We start from the raw sequence: 17,718 nt of genomic DNA, 5'->3' as shown, positions 1-17,718 counted from the left end.
CAAGGAAATCAACTGTGTATAGCATTTCCATTCCATTGAAAGTAAAGAATTGAACCATTTTGCATTGCTTGTAAAACAATGTTTATTGTTTTGGAGAAACAAACCACCAAACCAATAATGAATTGAGCTACACTATATTTTCAGCTACAGTTCTCTGCAGCCCCAAACGAACAATAATGAAAGCAACAATCCTCTGGATTCAGAATAATCGCTAATCAAAGTACATCACAGCCTTTGCTGGAGCACTTGATTTCAAAATCATTTCTTCATATTCATCTTCAGGATTTGATAAGGCAACAATAGCTCCTCCTGCTCCTATGGAAGCTTCACCCTCGTGTATGACGACTGTTCTTATGACTATGTTTAGATCAAATGTTCGATTATATGAGAAATACCCAATTGAGCCAGAGTAGATACCCCGAGAACAACTCTCAATAGACTCAAGAATTTCCATCGACCTCAACTTTGGTGCACCGGTCATTGAACCACCTGGGAATGCTGCTCTGACACAATTAACTGCACTAACATTTGAATGCTTTTTCCCACAGATTGTACTCACCATGGTGTGAACTGTTGCATATGATTCCACATCCATGAGATTTGGGACATGTACAGATCCTGGCTCACAGACACGACCAAGGTCATTCCTTAGAAGATCCACTATCATCAGATTTTCAGCCTGATCCTTTTCACTGTCAACAGAAAGAAGGGACGAGAAAAAGAGGACGTGTTAGTTCACAGAATCAAGATGAGAGATGAAAAATCTAAATTTTTCTGCAAGCTGCGCAGGATTGATGCCTAGAGGAGAGATGCTTTACTCAACGAGACACTACCCTAGCTAATCAAGAAAATGCAATTATAAGCCAAAGGGAAACAAAGTGCAGTGGTATTTTTCGAGACTACTCGAATAGCAAATTGTTATTACCTATACTGCAGTTGCAATTTGAGCTGTTCATCTTCTTCTGGTGTGGATCCTCGAGCTATGGTACCCTTGATGGGTTTTGCTTCTAATAAGTCATTCTTATCCAATCGTAGAAACCTCTCAGGAGAAGAACAACAAATGCATAAATCCTCCTTAGAAAAACTAAGCCAGGCAGCATATGGTGCTGGATTTTTTTCTCTAAGGTGAAGGTAAAGCCCCAAAGAATCTATTTCCCCGATTCTTTTTCGTAGCTGGGTTGTAAGACATAACTCATAGCTTTCTCCATCTTTTATGTATTTCAGACAGTTCTCAACATTGTTTACATAGTCCCCTCTTGATACCTCAGAAATAAAGGCTGATTTATTTCGAGAAACTGTTGGAGCATGTAAATTCTGCTCCTCCAACTGCCTTGTTGAAGAAGCTCTTAAGCCAATAAGCTTCTGTTCTGTATCATCCAACCATGTGGACATTGGTGTGTTTTCTTCATTTAGCGACAATATATAAACATCATCATAAAGATGATCTATAACTACAACATTATCGGCAAAGAAGAAGCAAGCATCAGGAGTCCTGGATTTGTGATGGTTAGATGACGCACCACATTCAACTTTAAGGTTATATCTGCATTACAAGAAAGTCAATATCAGATCCTATCAGAAAGAAAGTAGAACATTATGGAGTTTAACCTCTTATTTGGAGTAAGATAAGTGATACTAAGATCCGTCAAAACATAAAGATTAAATTTTAGCAAAAATACTGCCTCCGGTAATCTGTTTGTTTGATGATAGCCAATATCTTGAACTTGGGTTTCCCCACTTCAAATCAAGAAATGAAAAGAGATTCATGAGCACAGTTTACGACCTCAAAGTTACAATCTTATGAAAAATATAAATGTATTTATATTTACATCCGGGTGGATTAAGAACACTGAAGTCAGAATTTCACGTACTGAAGAGGATGATTATGGTGCTAATCAGGCAGGCTACACAGTTGTAAAGACATTAAAGAAGAGAAATTTAATGACACGCACAAAACTTGAAAACACTTCTAACATGGTGCTTTAATTAAACATCATCAACAATTGGATAATTATTCCACATAATATAAAAACAATATGAAAAATATGCCCTGAATCATATTAGTTTAGTGAAGAACTGTAAGAGATTAAAAAAAAAAAAAAGGATTGATGGATGTCTTGTTGAATAAAATTTACCACATACCCTATATAACCAATATATCCACCGTAAAAGTCAAATGGCAATCCTTCATAATCTTTTTTCTCATGATGGAATGAAAGAAGCTCCTGTTACAGAGATCAAATAATGAGAGACATATCAATGAATTAAGTAACAGACTTAATTTTGGTATAAACATTATTAAATTATTGTATGTATATAGGAGAAAGAATTCTTATGGATAGAATATAGTAATATACATTGAATACCTTATCCAAAAAATCAAAAAATCCTTCTTCCAGATATGCTCTTTCAATAGAGCCTTCAGCATCTTCAATCAATAAATGTCCTCCAGAGGTAAATTTCACATCACTGAAACAATTATGTCTCATATATCATTTCTGCAAATTGTATATGATAATCTTAATCTATGGAAACTTTGCAATTAGTTGTTCAACTTAACGTTCAATGGATAACCAGGTACATGGTTAACAATGAAAACCTAAAAAAACACAGATATTACATTCTAAACACAATCAACAAAAGAAATTTTAAAATTTCAGCACTAATTTACAAGGCTAGTGCTTATTCAAACCTTTGATCAGACAATCTAAATGTCACTTGCTTCCAAAGAGATCCGCCTTTACCCCCCATGAAAGAAAAACGCGCTCTTCCCTGATCATAGAAGAGAAAACTAAGAAATATAAAATTCCAATCAACTGAAGTTGATTCAACATAAGTTACAGTACCTCCAACAAAATAAAAGATATTTTATATGTTAATACATCATCAGTAACAGAAGTCATTATGCAGAAAACCAACCTTCTCTGTCGAGGAACTGTCCAACCAAAATGTGTTTTCAGCCTTGTTATTCCCAAATAGTTCACAGAAAATATTTCTTGCCCCTCCAACTGTACTTGCCAAGTGATCAAATTTCCTCCATGTCAACTTTAAACACTTTACTCCAATGCTTGAAGGTTGAATTTCAAACCTTCTTGAATGTTGAATTCTGAACCTTCTATCACCCAAATCACAAAATAATTGCCTAGGTCTAAGAGCTTCTCTACCAAGTTCATCAGAGTTATTCACTGATCGGCTAGTTCTAGTAATTTCTCTGAGAAGTAGGCTTTCAGCACCTGCATACATCTATAAACGGTTCACTGCCCAGAGAAAATCACAGGTATTCCTCGTAAAAAGTGAATTAACATAGGCATCTACTCAGCATATGAAGTAGCCAACAAGAAGTAGATTCCTTAAATACATGCATGGAAATGCATGTTTATGTATGTATAAAAAGAAAAGGGAGAGTGGAGTAAATAAAACTCAGGTTTAGCAAACAAGAACAGCAGTTCATTCATAATTTTAAAGAGCTCCTGTTTACCAGTATAATGAACATTTCTCTCCTTAACAAATGGTGATCTCAATCTCTTCCAATAATCTTCTGTTATCTCTCTGAAATTTCTTAATATCTTGCTCCCATAACAGGTGGCAATGCTCTCTGGATGAAACTGAATCGTGGAAGAAAGTCAAGAAAGTGGAACATAAATAAAAGAGTAAAAGTCAAAAAATCAAAAATCAGATATGAGGTAATACAAATACACTTGCACCTGCACACCGTAGTGAGGCCTGGTAGAATGCATGATACCCATGAGAACTTCTCTGCGCATTCTATTAGAGTAGATTGAATGCCGATAACTTCCATTTTTTATCTGGGTTGAAATATCACTGAGAAGGATTTTTTGCCTACTCTGACTTTGATAAGCATCTGGGATTTCACCAGACTGCAGGGTCCCAAGATAAGAAAACCCGTCTGCGGAATTGGACCAAGCTATAGGTATGAGTTCCTTGGGCAGGGAATCTGCATCTATTATAAGGGAATGGTATCGAACTACCTGCATTAAATAATAAATAAAATGAGCTCAAAAGCAATGCCCATACACCCTTTGGATCAACAGTGGCTTACTCTTCTAAGATGATACTTTTTTTTTTTTAAATAAGAAATTATGAGTATTTGGATCACTAAATAATGGACAAAAGCACTTTAGTACTGGACCAGTTATCCACGCAAAATCAATCAAAGCTATACAGAACTGTATCAATCCCCAAAAGTGTGACTTAACCCAAAAGAGACTACCTAACCCTATACAGAAATTAGCAGAATATATTCTAAAACTCCCCTCCAGTTAAGATGTATGAAGAAAAACGAAGTGTCCTGGAATCCTTAGTGACTGACACCCATAGTGAAGCTAAGATGATACTTCAATTGCATAGAAAGATAAATCACATACGAGAAGGCCTTTAATAATTTTAACTCTGGTTCACTGGATTTTCAAATCAAAGTTGCCATATATGCAGAGTATTCACACAATTCTGTATGATCAGAAAACATTTCTAATACGTAAAACTTTGGCTTCAGCGTGCTTCAAAAGTTGCAAATTGCAACTTGTTCTGCAATGTAATAAGATTGAAGAGTAGAATCATGAACATGAAGAAATTTGAAATCTTGCAATATTTTCAGAATGTCTGCATGTGATATAGGAGAATAATGCTAGAAGTATTTATCTGAGAGTCCATGAATGAAAGCACCACTTTCTCATGCTAATACTTCGCCAATAACCAAATGACTAACCAAATAGTAGTTGTTATAGCATACAAAGAGACAACAGGTAATTCAAACTTGTTCAAAAGACAAGATGACAAACTCACCTTGAATCCTGAATTCTGGCCAGAAGGAATATCATGAAACAGTCTGTCCCCATTATGCACAATTTCGCTGTCCAAGACAACAAATAAGTTAATGAAGGAAATAGGAGTACACACCAGCAAGCATTCTTTATCAGGAAATAAAAAAATGTAGATTTGTTATTGATGTTAACTGAAGTCAGACAGATGAGATTCAGTACCAACCAAAACTATATATTCACGGTTATCACTAATAGAACATGTTTTTTGAACATACCTCAAGCGTCCGTGAACAGGTTCAGGTGCATGGACAATGTCAGCACCATGCACAAAGCCTAAAGCCTGCAAAATTGTCAGTACTCACATCATCATCTATAATTTATTAAAACCATGGAGATTAGGAAATTTTAGGAAATTGATTAGAATGGTAAAGGCTGTTCAATATTCATAAAGCACCATGTTTGACAAATTCTACACTTCAGCTCTCAAAGGGAACACAAAATTCCCACCAAGATTATAACATGAAACCTTAAACGGGAAAAGTAAACAAACATATTATAGATTCAAAGGAGGCAACAGCCAGGTTAAAGCACTAAAGAACAATTAAACAAAATACAAATCAATATGTGAACATACAAACCCATGCTTACCAACTGATGAATTAAAATAGTGATAACAGGGTATCAGATTAATATAAACACACACATACCCAAAGCGACGAAAGAAAAAATTAAAAATTAAAAATGAGATACCTGGTGTCCCAAGCAAACGCCCAAAATAGGCACATCCCAGCACTCAAGCAGCACACGAAGACATATTCCTGTAAAAAAAATTTAACATGATTTTTTCAGATTTAAAAAATAAGAAGCAGACTTATGTAGACAGAAATTAAGCAGAAGTCTGAATAGATAAAAACTTCTCTGTTGATCTGGCAAGATTATCCCAATTACATTCAAGTTGTTGTATGAACAATCAAATTGTAGTATACCACTCTATGCAGGATGTGGCAGCAATTAGATATATGTGGACGCAATAGCAATCATTTTGGTTGTGACTTATGATGGGAGATTCCACCCCTCAAGATTGCAAAAGCCCTGTAGACATCCAGCCTGTACTTTCTAGACTATATATCTGGAGCAGCTGTAAAGAGTAAAAAATAAAGCAACATATATATCAAGCAATTATTGCTTTCTCACCTATATCTTCTGGACATGCGGGCGAACCAGGTCCAGGGGATATTACAATATTGTCAAATGCATTCTCTTCATACAAGTATCGACAAATGTCTCTCCATGTCCACTCATCATTGCGCACCACAACAGGGGGCACTGGAACAATAACCCAACATAAAGGCGTCAAAACAATGATCATTTTGGCTTGTATTAACATTTATGATCACAAAGATTGAACAAATCAATCAATGAACAACCATCTTTCCTGTGAGAGTTGTCACCATTTTTCTAGCGGACCCGACAAAATGATTCTTTGAATAGAACCCAGCTTAAAAAATGATACAAAACAGGAAAGACATAATCTCACTGACTTGACCATAATGACGATGTTAGCTGCCAAGAATCTAATCTGGTGGTCAAACAGAATTGCTTTTGGAAACTAATCTGACTTCAAGATAATGCTAAAAGAAGGAAAACAGTAAACTCATTACTCCCTGAACAGTTATAAGTCAACAGAGCATTAAAACAAACAAGGAGACACATAAGTCACGGTTATCTATCTTCTAGTACTTCAAACATTTTCCAATATGACACGCAACAGAGCCTTGATTTATGCTAGTAACCAACATATGAGAGGCAACGACATAGGACCTACCACATTTAACGAACATTTTGAAATATATCAAACACCTTGAAGGTTTTGGATACCAAATATAAATGGGTAGGTGAATGAGTGGTTGGTGCACGTTAGCCGCCAACAGTAAAGTGATTTTTTTTTGTTTTTTTTTTCGAACACTTTAGCCGCAGTATTTGTAAAACTTCAAAAATCAAGCGAAAACACAACCCGATACACGTTTACAAGACAGCATATTGTGTCCACAAAAATTCTTTTGAAAATTTCAAGAAAAAAGAATTGCATCTGGGTTTTCAAAGGGAAAAAAATTGAAAAGAAGAAAAAGAAGAAGAAGAAACTTACCGCCATTAATGGTACTGAGCTCCTGATAGATATTGTAAGTGTAGCTGTCGTAGTTATCAATCAACAATGTTCTCACAAATTCAAGCTTCCTGTGAGAAGGTGGTTCCTGGAGGCGTTTCCTTCCCATAAAGGATCCTTCTAAGTGCCCACTTAGCTGGCTTGATGCTTGAACTGGAACACGACCCTTGTTTGAATAGCAATCACCAATCCTTAGAAATTGGTTTGGCTCATTAAAGCTCAGATTTTTACCTCTCAAATTGTCAAAGCAACAACATTGAAGCTCAGGGGAGGTTGATGATGAACACAAAGCCATATTCACTTTGCTTCTTCTTGCTTCTGCAATAAGCAAAGATTTAAATTGTAAAATTCACATAATATTATAAGAGAAGCAAGAGATAATAATAAAGTTGGAAAGTTGAGAAACGAAGCTAACCTTTGTAATGATGGCTGGTTCGGTCGGTTTTGTTGGTTGGATTATGCAGCGTCGTTCCGGGTGGTGGTGGTGGTGGTGGTTGGCAAATGAAAGAGAAGATGAGGTCGTGTTGTGTTTGGAGGGAATGGAGAGAAGAGACTCGCGCACTTTGAGCCTTTGCCTCGGAATGTGTTGAGGAGGAATGGATGAATAAATACACTTGGTTACAACAATGTGGGGCCCAGCCGACATGGACGGCTCGGATTCATCGACAAAGATTCATTGGTATTGGACAGTCAAACTCATGAAACTGCCCAGATTCATTTAAATAATTTACGATTCGAGACATACATTTCCCGAAAATTTAATTTAATTTATTTTTTTAAAAGGGAAAGTCATGATTTCGGGAGAAAAATTTCCCAACCAAACAACTGATTCAGCTTTTTCTATTGGTCTCCTAGTTAAAAAAATGGGCACAAGCGTTACACGATCTAGGTACATACTTAGCTTCACAAGATTTGAAATTCATCTTTAGAATTTGAATTTCTGAAATAACCCAGTAGATCTATGTTATTTTACATCCTCTATTATTTATCAAGTTTGCTACCTCTTGAGAATTAGTTTCCAAAATAACTGATTGCAGACCTTACTTCCTTTGTAATATGGATACCTCACTCAGCTGCTTCTACTTCCAAATAAGATACATCTCCCCTAAACTTCGAGGTTCTTATGGCTGCTGCTATGCACTTCCCTGTGGAATCTCTGATTATTGCTCCTAATCGAGGGCATTATCTTTTTGTATTGGTAGATGCATCAACGTTGATTTTTAGCCATCCTTGGGGTGGTGGAGCCCATACTTTTTTATTCTTCTTCTGCAATTTCTTCTCTTTCAGCATCTCTGGAAATTGGGGTCTTCTAAAAGCCTCATTAATTGCTTGAGCTTTGGCCATTGATAGACTTGGATCTAACTTCAATCCTTCGAAAACAAATTTGTTTCTAGCATGCCAAATCACCCAAAAAAATTCTCACCAGAAGCTCTAAATCAACTTTACTTAATTTCTTCTGCAATATCATCAAGTCCCCAAGAAGGTCTGCATTTCCCATCTCTTGAATTGCACTTGCCATAGGTGAGAGTTGCCAGATTTTCTTTGCTGCTTTGCAAGTATCCGAAGCATGCAAAGTGTCTATTCCCACCAGTGGCGGATCTAGAAAAATAATTTATCGGGAGCTAAATTAAATGACAATAAAATATAAAAACTGAAACTTGAATATATAAATTTTTTGATAACATAATTACAATTATTCTCTACGCGATTTCATATTCTGAAAACGTTGTGCAATAGATTCATTATCAATACTATTAAATACATATTTTCTACATGAATAATCAAATTATTATTTATCCATTTATCTCCCATCCGATTCCGAAGTTCATTCTTCACAAATTTCATTGCTGAAAATATTCTCTCTACTGTAGTTGTAGAAACTAAAAAAACTTAGACTATTTAATAATATGACAGAGATTATTTAAAAATTTATTAATTTTTCTTTTAAATAAAAATGAGTTTTTTTTTTTTTTCAGTGGGGGTTTGAGCCCCCACTAGTCCTACACTACATCCGCCTCCAATTCCCACAACGCTGGTAATGAGCTTCCTAGATAATTCTACGCTTCCCCAAATTTTCAATTGTGGTAGTAAGTTTTTTGCTGCTTTTCAGTGAAAATCTTGATTCTTTTTTAGGAGGGTAAGCATCCATATAATGCTCCAATTGAATCTTGATCTTTTTCTGGAAGGGTAAGCATCCATATAATGCTTCAATTACTACTTTTACTGTTAGAGCATGTAGGTGAATCCAAAAATTTCATGTTTAAAACCACTTGGTATCCATTCTTAACTGAGTACTGCCCGCCCTTTTTTGAGATGGTGTCAGAACTCATTTCATTTGGATGGTTCAAGTCCAAGTTTCATTAATTTGGATATTTAAATAATTACAAAAATAAGTTAGAGTTATGTGAAAATTACCATGAAATTTGACTTTGAAAAGGACGTTGGCTATATAAAGAACAAAAGCATGCGGCAGCCCTAATTACGTAATCGAAAAAGGCGAGGGAGAGTGAAAGAGCACGGCTTTTGTTTTAGAAACAGTGATTTTAAACGATCGAAAGGTAATTTTAATTTTAATTTTTTTTAAATTTTGAGAATAAGTTTCTAACATCATCCTCTATAATTCTATTTGTCTAGATTTTTATTTTATTCTTTTGTTAGCTATTATTTGATATATTCATTTATAAGAGAAACATATATTAAATTGTTATTGTAAGTCAAGAATATTGAGACTTTTATATTATTAACCTCTAGTATTATTTAGATAAGAATTTGTATTGTAATCTCATTAATCTAATGGAAGATTATATCGAACTATAGTCTCGTGATTTTTCTCACTTTGTGTTTTTCACGTAAAATCTGTGTCTTTTATGGTTGATTTTTGTTTTGGATTGTTTTAGTTTATTTTTCTACCTATTTATTTGTGGTAAACATCCTATTTTAATTACACAAAGAAGAAAAAACGTTTTGTTTCTACTTAATTTGTAACTGCTTGTGTGAGTCCCTTTCCCAATAGTGGAATACTTAAAATTGCATTTGCATCTTCATTTAGAATTAGAGATGGCAGTGGGAAGGAGAAGGGAGGAGACCGACCTATCTGTACCCATTCCCAATATTCTGCATATATCTTCATCTCCTCCCTATTTTTGATAAAATTGCTTTAGGGAATCCTTGTCCCCTCCCCGAATAATAATAGGGGATCTACAAGAGTCTCTGATCTCCGAATAATTGATACGTTTTTAGTTTTTTATTTTAATTTAATCATATTAAAATAAAAAATTTAAATAAAAAAATTTTACGATATATCTTACATTAACATTAATCCATTACAAAAGTCACATTACAAAGTACAAATCACTATAATAATTATCTTTGTCAATCTTCATAATCCTATAATAATAAAAAATTACTTTTATATCAACAATGAGATAAATGAAATAAATAGAGATACTTAATCAATATTTCTAATAAAAGTATTTACCTCTTGAGCCTCCTGCTCCTCTTGCTCTTCCTCGAGAAATGTGGCAAATTAAGAGATAGTCTCAAATTTCAAATTTAAAATAATAAAAATAATATAAGTAATGTAACTTCTAAGTGAAAATATTAATAATTATATAATATAATTATAATGTAAAATAAAGTGTGTTAAAGCCTCCTTTGACAACACATTAAAGCCTCCAATGTGCCTAAATGAAGTGTGTTACGGTACTCTACCACTAGTGCTAAAGGTTTATTCGAAAGCAACAATTGTAATTAGAATTGCCAAAATATCTCTAGCAATTCGTGTCAATATAGGATACCTACATGCATTTGTTTTCCACCAAGTTAAAATATTAAAATCTTCCATCCGTGGCATAATTTTCTCTTCCAAATATTAATGTAGTCAATTAGGCCCAAAAGTTTAATAATATAATTATTTTGATATTTGTTATTTATACTAATAATTAATATTTTATAATTAATATTTTATTATTTATTTACTAATAATTTTAAAAATTAAAATTAAAATTAAAATTAGGAAATGTGGAGGGGATAAAGATTCCGCTGCATCCTCATCCCTTCCCCGAATAAGAAATTGAGTAAAAAATTATCCTCGTCCCTTTTTTGAATAAGAAATTAGGTAAAAAAATATCTTTGTACCCTCCCGGAATGGGAAAAATCCCGAGGCCTCCTGTCCCCATGGGGATTTCTACCACCCTTATTTAGAATTGAATCAAATCAATCTTCCACTTGTTGTCATTATCTATCAACACTGATACAACAGCATCAAGAGCCATTTTTAGACTGGAAAAAGGTTTGAAGTTGGATGGTCTTGGAATCCAATTTCCTCTATACACTAAAATATTCCCCACCCCCACCCCCCCGGGCCATTTCTCCATCTATAGCCCTTGAGAATCACTTGTCGTCCCCACAATATACTTCTCCATACATAAGATGAATTTGAGCCAATTGAAGCACTCAGGAAATCATCCTTTTTAAAATACTTCGCCTTTAGGACTTTAGCAGTGAGAGAATCTAAATTTTGGATCAATCTCTGAAAATTTGTTCTTATTAATAAGAGATAAATGTTCTTATTATAATATAATAAGACTCATAAAATTCGAACATAATTAAAACTAACAAGATTGCATACATCACCATAATTAAAACTTGTCATGTCTCATGTGCTATCTTTATTTTCTATAATTAATGTAATAATCTTACACCAAATATTAAAAAAAAACAAATTATATGTCATATCTTTTAAGATAAAATCTTATATATATATATATATATATATATAAAGATTTGGTAATGTGATCTGGCCAAATACATAACACATCATTACATCTTATCACTCAAAGAATATTACTTTATAACTCACCACTACTTTATGTTACATCACACAGTACATCCTTATGCATAAATAATGGTTCATCTTCTGAAGAGTCATATAGTTTGTAGGTAATGACTATGAGTATTATATATGGGCTCTATGTTATATACTTCTGCCAATGTTTTTCTAGCATGCAAACATTCCTTCCACATGATGTGATCTTTGTCTTGCATATGGTCATGTTCAACCACTACTTTTACGCGCGTGTGTATGTGCATGTACGTGTGCGTGTGCCTTTTGTGTTTTTTAATTAATTTAAAATTTAATATCTATTTTACTAATTGTTCATGTGACTGACATCAAAATTCCAATTCATAATAACTACACATTATTGAAAATCCAATAAAAATAAAATGATAATTAATGCCAACAATTTCTTAATCGATTTAGTTGGTCAATTGACCGTCTCTTCATTGAGATCAACAAATTTAAGTCTCTCTGTAGATGTGAAAGTTTAGTCATATGTTGTTTATTTGGTTTCAGATGTTTAGGCATTGACAACAGGTTGATGAATTTGAACTGGGTTTAGGTTTCGCCCAAATTATTGTGCTATATTTATCATTATTTGCATTGTACTGCCTATTTAATAATTAATAGAAAAAATGATGATAAAGGTAATGAATGAGACAAGTGATAATTGATAATGAATAGCTTCTCTATTTTTTACGTTAAGCATAATTCATGGACATCATTAAGGAGTAAATATAAAATTCAACCGCATGATTTACGAAGGTAACAAATAGGTATACAAGCTATAACGACACATTTGTAAAGACATAGTTGACTAGTCTTTCTTTAAAAGTCTCTTTCTCTAGAAAGAGAACTTTGAATGAAAGGGTAATGGGGTCCGAGTGGCTCAATCCTGTCACCCCTAGTTGAGTGAATGGGTGTTCTTTAGTGTTCTGAAAAGTCTAAAGTAAAAGGCTCCCTATAAAGTTTCTTGTTGATTAGTTCAAGCTAAGCAGAGGGTGTAAAAGTTAAGAAAACACTAAAGGGGTTGGTGAGAGAATTTATTCCTTGGGGAACCACTATGAAAACAGAGGAACTCATAAAAAGTGTAGTGCCATTTCTTTAGAAGGAGAAGAAGAAGACAAAGTGTCTTTTGTCGGCAAGATAAAGACAAAAGGTGCAGAAATTATTGCAGGATGTTTAGTTGGAAAATTTCTAACCACAAGGGGAGTCAATATTGAAGGGCTCAGATCAATGATTCACCAAGTGTGGAGAACAGTACTAGGGGTGAGAGTTGAGAGTTTGGGAGAAAATGTGTTCATGTTCAAATTTACTTTAGAAGCTGATAAAAGAATAGTGCTAGCCGGCGAGCCTTGTTATTTTAATAAAGCTTTGATAGTCCTTACAGAGCTAGAAGGAATAGGAAACATTACAAAGCAAGCATTCACCCACGTTTCCTTTTGGGTCCAGATTCTTAACATACCAATTATGGCCATGAATATAGAAGCAATTTCAAAACTGGGAATTATTATTGGTAGTGTAGAGGAAGTAGAGACAAACGAAGATGGGGAATGTATTGGGGAGATTGCTAGAGTCCAAATTAAAGTGGACGATACAAAGCCGTTAAAGAAGATTATCTTTCTCGAATCAGAAGGGGAAGAAAAAGTCCCAATGCGAGTTACATATGAGAGATTACCAGACTTTTGCTTTTATTATGGAATCATCGGCCATCAGTTCAAAGAATGTGTCAAGTACAAAACTCATAAATAAGAAAACTTTGCTTTTGGTCCATGGATGAAGGTTGTAACAGTGTTCGAACGTCTCAACCATAACAAGTCTAAAGATAGGTGGAACAAAAGCAATAATACAAGGATGAAGAAGAATGGGCAACAAAATGATATGAGGAACCAGAACCAAAGTTAGAGGCAACCCATCTCAACTACAGAAACCAGGTCAGAAGCAATCCAGATTGAAACGGGCGAGTCGACAGTACCAATAAGCAAAAGCCATGTGGCAGTGGAGTTGGATAAACAATTAACATTAAAAGGGGAGAAATCGATGCAGCAGCCACTTGGGTGTAAAGATCAAATCACAACAACTAGAAAGAAAAAGATGTTGGGAAATGTGGACAAAGAAGCGGGAGGAAACTGGCGGGAAGGTGGAAATACAGAAGACATCCAAAAGTTGGGATCAACGGGCTTAGTAAACAAAGTCCAAGCAAATTCAATGAAGGAAGGGGTAGAAGAGGAAATAGGAACAATTATGGAGAGGCCCAAAACAATGAGATGAAAGCATTTGGCAATGGATAATTGCATTAAAGATGAAAATAAAATAGGTTAAATTGCCAAGAAAATGCCTATGCAAAAAGCGGGAAAGTTAAGTCCAAATGTTAAAAAATAAAAAATAGACAACCAGAAGAGGATGGAAGTAACGTAGAGTGAAAATTGCTCCCTAACAGAGCTTAGCTCTAGTCTAGAAACACAAGACATGGAAGAAATGAAGGTGACTGAGACAACTATCAATGAATTAACGACGGAGACTGGTAGTCAGCCCGCCGACAGCCATGAAAATCCTCAATTGGAACGTTTGGGGTTTGAAAAATACTTGAGCATCACTTAAATATATTCTCCAAACATATAAGCCACAAATTGTTTTCTTATGTGAGACTAAGATGCGGCCTATGCAAATAGATGTTGTTCGTGTTGAGCTGAAATTTGAGAATTGCTTTACAGTTGGTAGAAATGGGTTAAGAGGGGGATTAGCGATGCTCTGGAGTTCTGATATAGCCGTAAATATAGCCTCTTACAGTCAACATCATATAGATGCTGAGATTTGTAATGAAAGAGGGCAAAATTGAAGATGCACAGGGGTGTACATGCATCCAGAAACAACTCAAAAGAGGCACACATGGACATTAATGAAACTGTTAGCAAACTTATCTCCCTTACCGTGGCTATGCTTCGGTGATTTTAATGAAATATTGCACTTGCATGAGAAGAAATGAGGGAATAATAAGGATGTAAATATGATGTTTGAATTTAGAGATGCAATCTAAGAATGTGTTTTAACTGACATGGGGTGCAAAGGAAGAATTTTTACATAATTAAACCGAAGATATGGGCCAAACTTCATAGAGGAGAGATTAGATAGGTTTTTGTGCAACTCTGAGTAGGGCAACCGATTCCATGATTTGGCAGCTATTAATTTAGAGTCCTGGAGCTCAGACCATAGCCTAGTGATAATAGAAGTTGAGGAGAGGGGTGTTGAAATAAACAATAGAAGAAAGAGTGTGCGGAGAATTCACTATGAGGATATGTGGAGCTCGTATGATGCTTATAAGAAAATAATCAAGCATGAGTGGAGTATGCAAGGGGTGTGGACTGATGTGAACCCGGTACAATTGTTTAAAAAATCAGCGAACACGACAATGGCTCAGCCGAGGATTTGGAGCAGGAAAGAGTTTGGTGAGAGAACAAAACAGCTAAAGTCATTAAGAAATGAGCTACAAAGGGCTAGACAGAGTAATATACCCTATGTGGATGGAGCTAAGATAAGAAAAATTGAGAAGCAAATTGATAAAATTTTAGATGACGAGGAGATATACTGGAAATAGAGATCGAGAGCGGATTAGCTGAAGGAGAGAGATAAGAACACTAAGTTTTTCCACTTAAAAACATCATCAAGAAGAAGAAAAAAAATTAGAGGAATTGAAACTAAACGAGGCAGCTGGACCGAGGAGGAAAGAGAAGTAGAGAAGGAATTTTGTGGTTTTTTTAACAAGCTCTTTAAGTCGTCGAATCCCTCGCAAGCTCAAATTGAGGCTGCATTAGCTTATCTGGTTCCAAAGGTCACGGAAGAGATGAATGAAGAACTTCAACAACCTTTCACTGAAGAGGATATAACAACAACATTATCACAGATGTGTCCCACCAAAGCCTCTAGCTCGGATGGACTGCCGGCAGTCTTTTTCCAAAAGCACTGAAAGCTGGTCCGTGAAGGAGTTATCAACGCATGCCTCCACATTCTCAACGAGCAAGGTAACATTGCTCCACTAAATCACACATATCTTGCTCTTATTCCTAAGGTGGAGAAACCAAAGAAAGTGGTTGAGTACAAACTTATAAGTCTTTGTAATGTAATTTATAGAATTGTGGCAAAAACCATTGCAAATAGACTTAAGGAAATTCTTCACCAAATTATATCCCCCTCCCAAAGTGTATTTATCCCCAATAGGCTTATAATGGACAATGTGATCATTGGATATGAGTGTCTTCACAAAATTAGGCATAGCAAGGGAAAGAAAAATGGATTTGTGGCACTAAAATTAGATATAAGTGAAGCTTATGATCGAGTAGAATGATCCTTTGTAAAAGCTACAATGCTCAGATTAGGCTTTCTTTTATACTGAGTTGATCTAATAATGAGATGTATCACCACCACGTCTTTCTCTGTTCTTATTAATGGGGCTGCTAAAAGGTGGATAAAACCGCAACGAGGGCTTAGACAAGGAAGCCCATTGTCCCCTTATCTCTTTATTTTGTATGCTGAGGTGTTTTTCAGATTATTGATGTAGGCTCTAAATCAAAACCTCATACATGGATTGAGGTTTGGAAACAATATCTTAGTATCCCATCTACTGTTTGCAGATGACAACTTGATCTTCACAAAGGCAACAGTTGCTGACTGCAAGCATCTTAAAACAATCTTTGATCGCTACACTACTGATTTTGGCCAGTTATTCAACCTAGACAAATCTTTAATGTTTTTTTGTGGTAATACCAAGGTTGACCGAGTGGCTGCGATTAAAGAAATTTTTTACTTGAATGTTGTGTCCAGACATGAGAAGTACCTTGGGCTACCATCCATGATCGGAAGAAACAAAATGAAATTCTTCAACGATATAAAGCTTAGGGTGATAAGCAAAGTTTCAAGTTGGCAGCACAAGCATTTCTCCAAAGGTGGCAAGGAGATCCTTATCAAAGCCATAGCCCAAGCGGTTCCAACTTATGCCATGAGTGTATTCAAAATTTCTCAAGGACTTTGTGATGATATCCAGAAAGTTATACCTAAATTTTAGTAGGGATCCAAGAATGATCGGAAAGGCATTCATTGGGTAAGGTGAGAGAGGCTCAACAAAGCAAAATGCAGATGAGGAATGAGGTTTAAAGAATTCTCGTGTTTTAATCATGCATTGGTAGCCAAGCAAGGGTGGAGGATTCTTCAGTTTCCAGATTTTTTAATGGCTCGAGTTTTGCAAGCAAGATATTTTACAAATTCTGATTTCTTGCAGGCAAAACTGGGGTCCAATCCTTCTTACATCTGGAAAAGTATTCTATGGGGGAGACTTGTAATCCAGAAGGGATATAGATGAAGGATCGGTTCAGGAAATAAGGTGCAGATTTATAGTAGCAATTGGATCCCAAGACCAACAACGTTCAGACCAATTTCTATTCCAACCCTTCCCTGTGATGTTGTGGTTTCTGAACTGATTAATGATTATCAAGGCTGGAATTTGACTAAAGTGTACCATTATTTTTGAAAAAAAGATGCAAATCAAACAGTCAGCATTCCTTTCCCATAAAGACTAAAGATCGATCAGATATTCTGGTATTATGATAAGAAAGGCAATTATTCAGTCAAAAGTGGATATCAGATTGCTCAGAGGATAAAGTTTCAAGAACTTCCCAGCTGCTCTGCAAATAAGCCAGGAATTTGGAAAAATATTTGGGCTAGTACTCTTCCTGAAAAAAATAAAATATTTATGTGGAGAGATGTCCAAAACTTGTTACCATTAGCTAAAATCCTATGGAGGAGAAAAGTGATACCAGAACCTATCTGCCAACTCTGTAAAAGGGAGATGGAAAACATTTCTCATGCTTTGGTGGACTGTAATTAAGCTCGAAAGATATGGAGAATGGTCCATTTTACAGATAAAGTCTATTCTCTTACAG

General features: G+C 35.2%; 1 protein-coding gene across 2 annotated transcripts; it reads right to left on the bottom strand.

The window, feature by feature from the left end:
- Window positions 1-4: 4 nt before the first annotated feature.
- On the bottom strand, window positions 5-7,570 carry LOC102628758 (aminodeoxychorismate synthase, chloroplastic). Of its 2 annotated transcripts, XM_006485803.4 has the most exons (15): window positions 7,361-7,531; window positions 7,177-7,263; window positions 6,928-7,098; window positions 5,976-6,107; window positions 5,532-5,599; window positions 5,057-5,121; window positions 4,804-4,870; window positions 3,705-3,989; window positions 3,479-3,605; window positions 2,920-3,233; window positions 2,693-2,772; window positions 2,367-2,469; window positions 2,143-2,225; window positions 926-1,543; window positions 5-692 (listed from the first exon to the last, which is right to left on the bottom strand). In XM_006485803.4, exons 2-15 carry the CDS (start codon window positions 7,238-7,240, stop codon window positions 212-214), a joined length of 2,658 nt encoding a protein of 885 aa, XP_006485866.1. In that variant the 5' UTR covers window positions 7,241-7,263; window positions 7,361-7,531; the 3' UTR covers window positions 5-211. The 2 variants fall into 2 exon arrangements, with proteins under 2 accessions (XP_006485866.1, XP_006485865.1); XM_006485802.4 differs by having other exon boundaries at window positions 6,928-7,263; window positions 7,361-7,570.
- Between the last annotated feature and the right edge of the window lie 10,148 nt (window positions 7,571-17,718).

The sequence above is a fragment of the Citrus sinensis genome, chromosome 4, assembly GCF_022201045.2.
Source record: "Citrus sinensis cultivar Valencia sweet orange chromosome 4, DVS_A1.0, whole genome shotgun sequence".
Lineage (NCBI taxonomy): Eukaryota > Viridiplantae > Streptophyta > Magnoliopsida > Sapindales > Rutaceae > Citrus > Citrus sinensis.
This window is presented reverse-complemented; position numbering and strand designations above follow the sequence as displayed.

Excerpts from the sequence above, each read along its gene's own strand:
- LOC102628758 (XM_006485802.4), bottom strand. The coding sequence starts at position 7,240 with ATGGCTTTGTGTTCATCATCAACCTCCCCTGAGCTTCAATGTTGTTGC. Across the intron at positions 3,234-3,478 it reads GAGAAATGTTCATTATACTG|GTGCTGAAAGCCTACTTCTC; the intron begins GTAAACAGGAGC and ends AGATGTATGCAG. Across the intron at positions 693-925 it reads AAATTGCAACTGCAGTATAG|TGAAAAGGATCAGGCTGAAA; the intron begins GTAATAACAATT and ends TTCTGTTGACAG.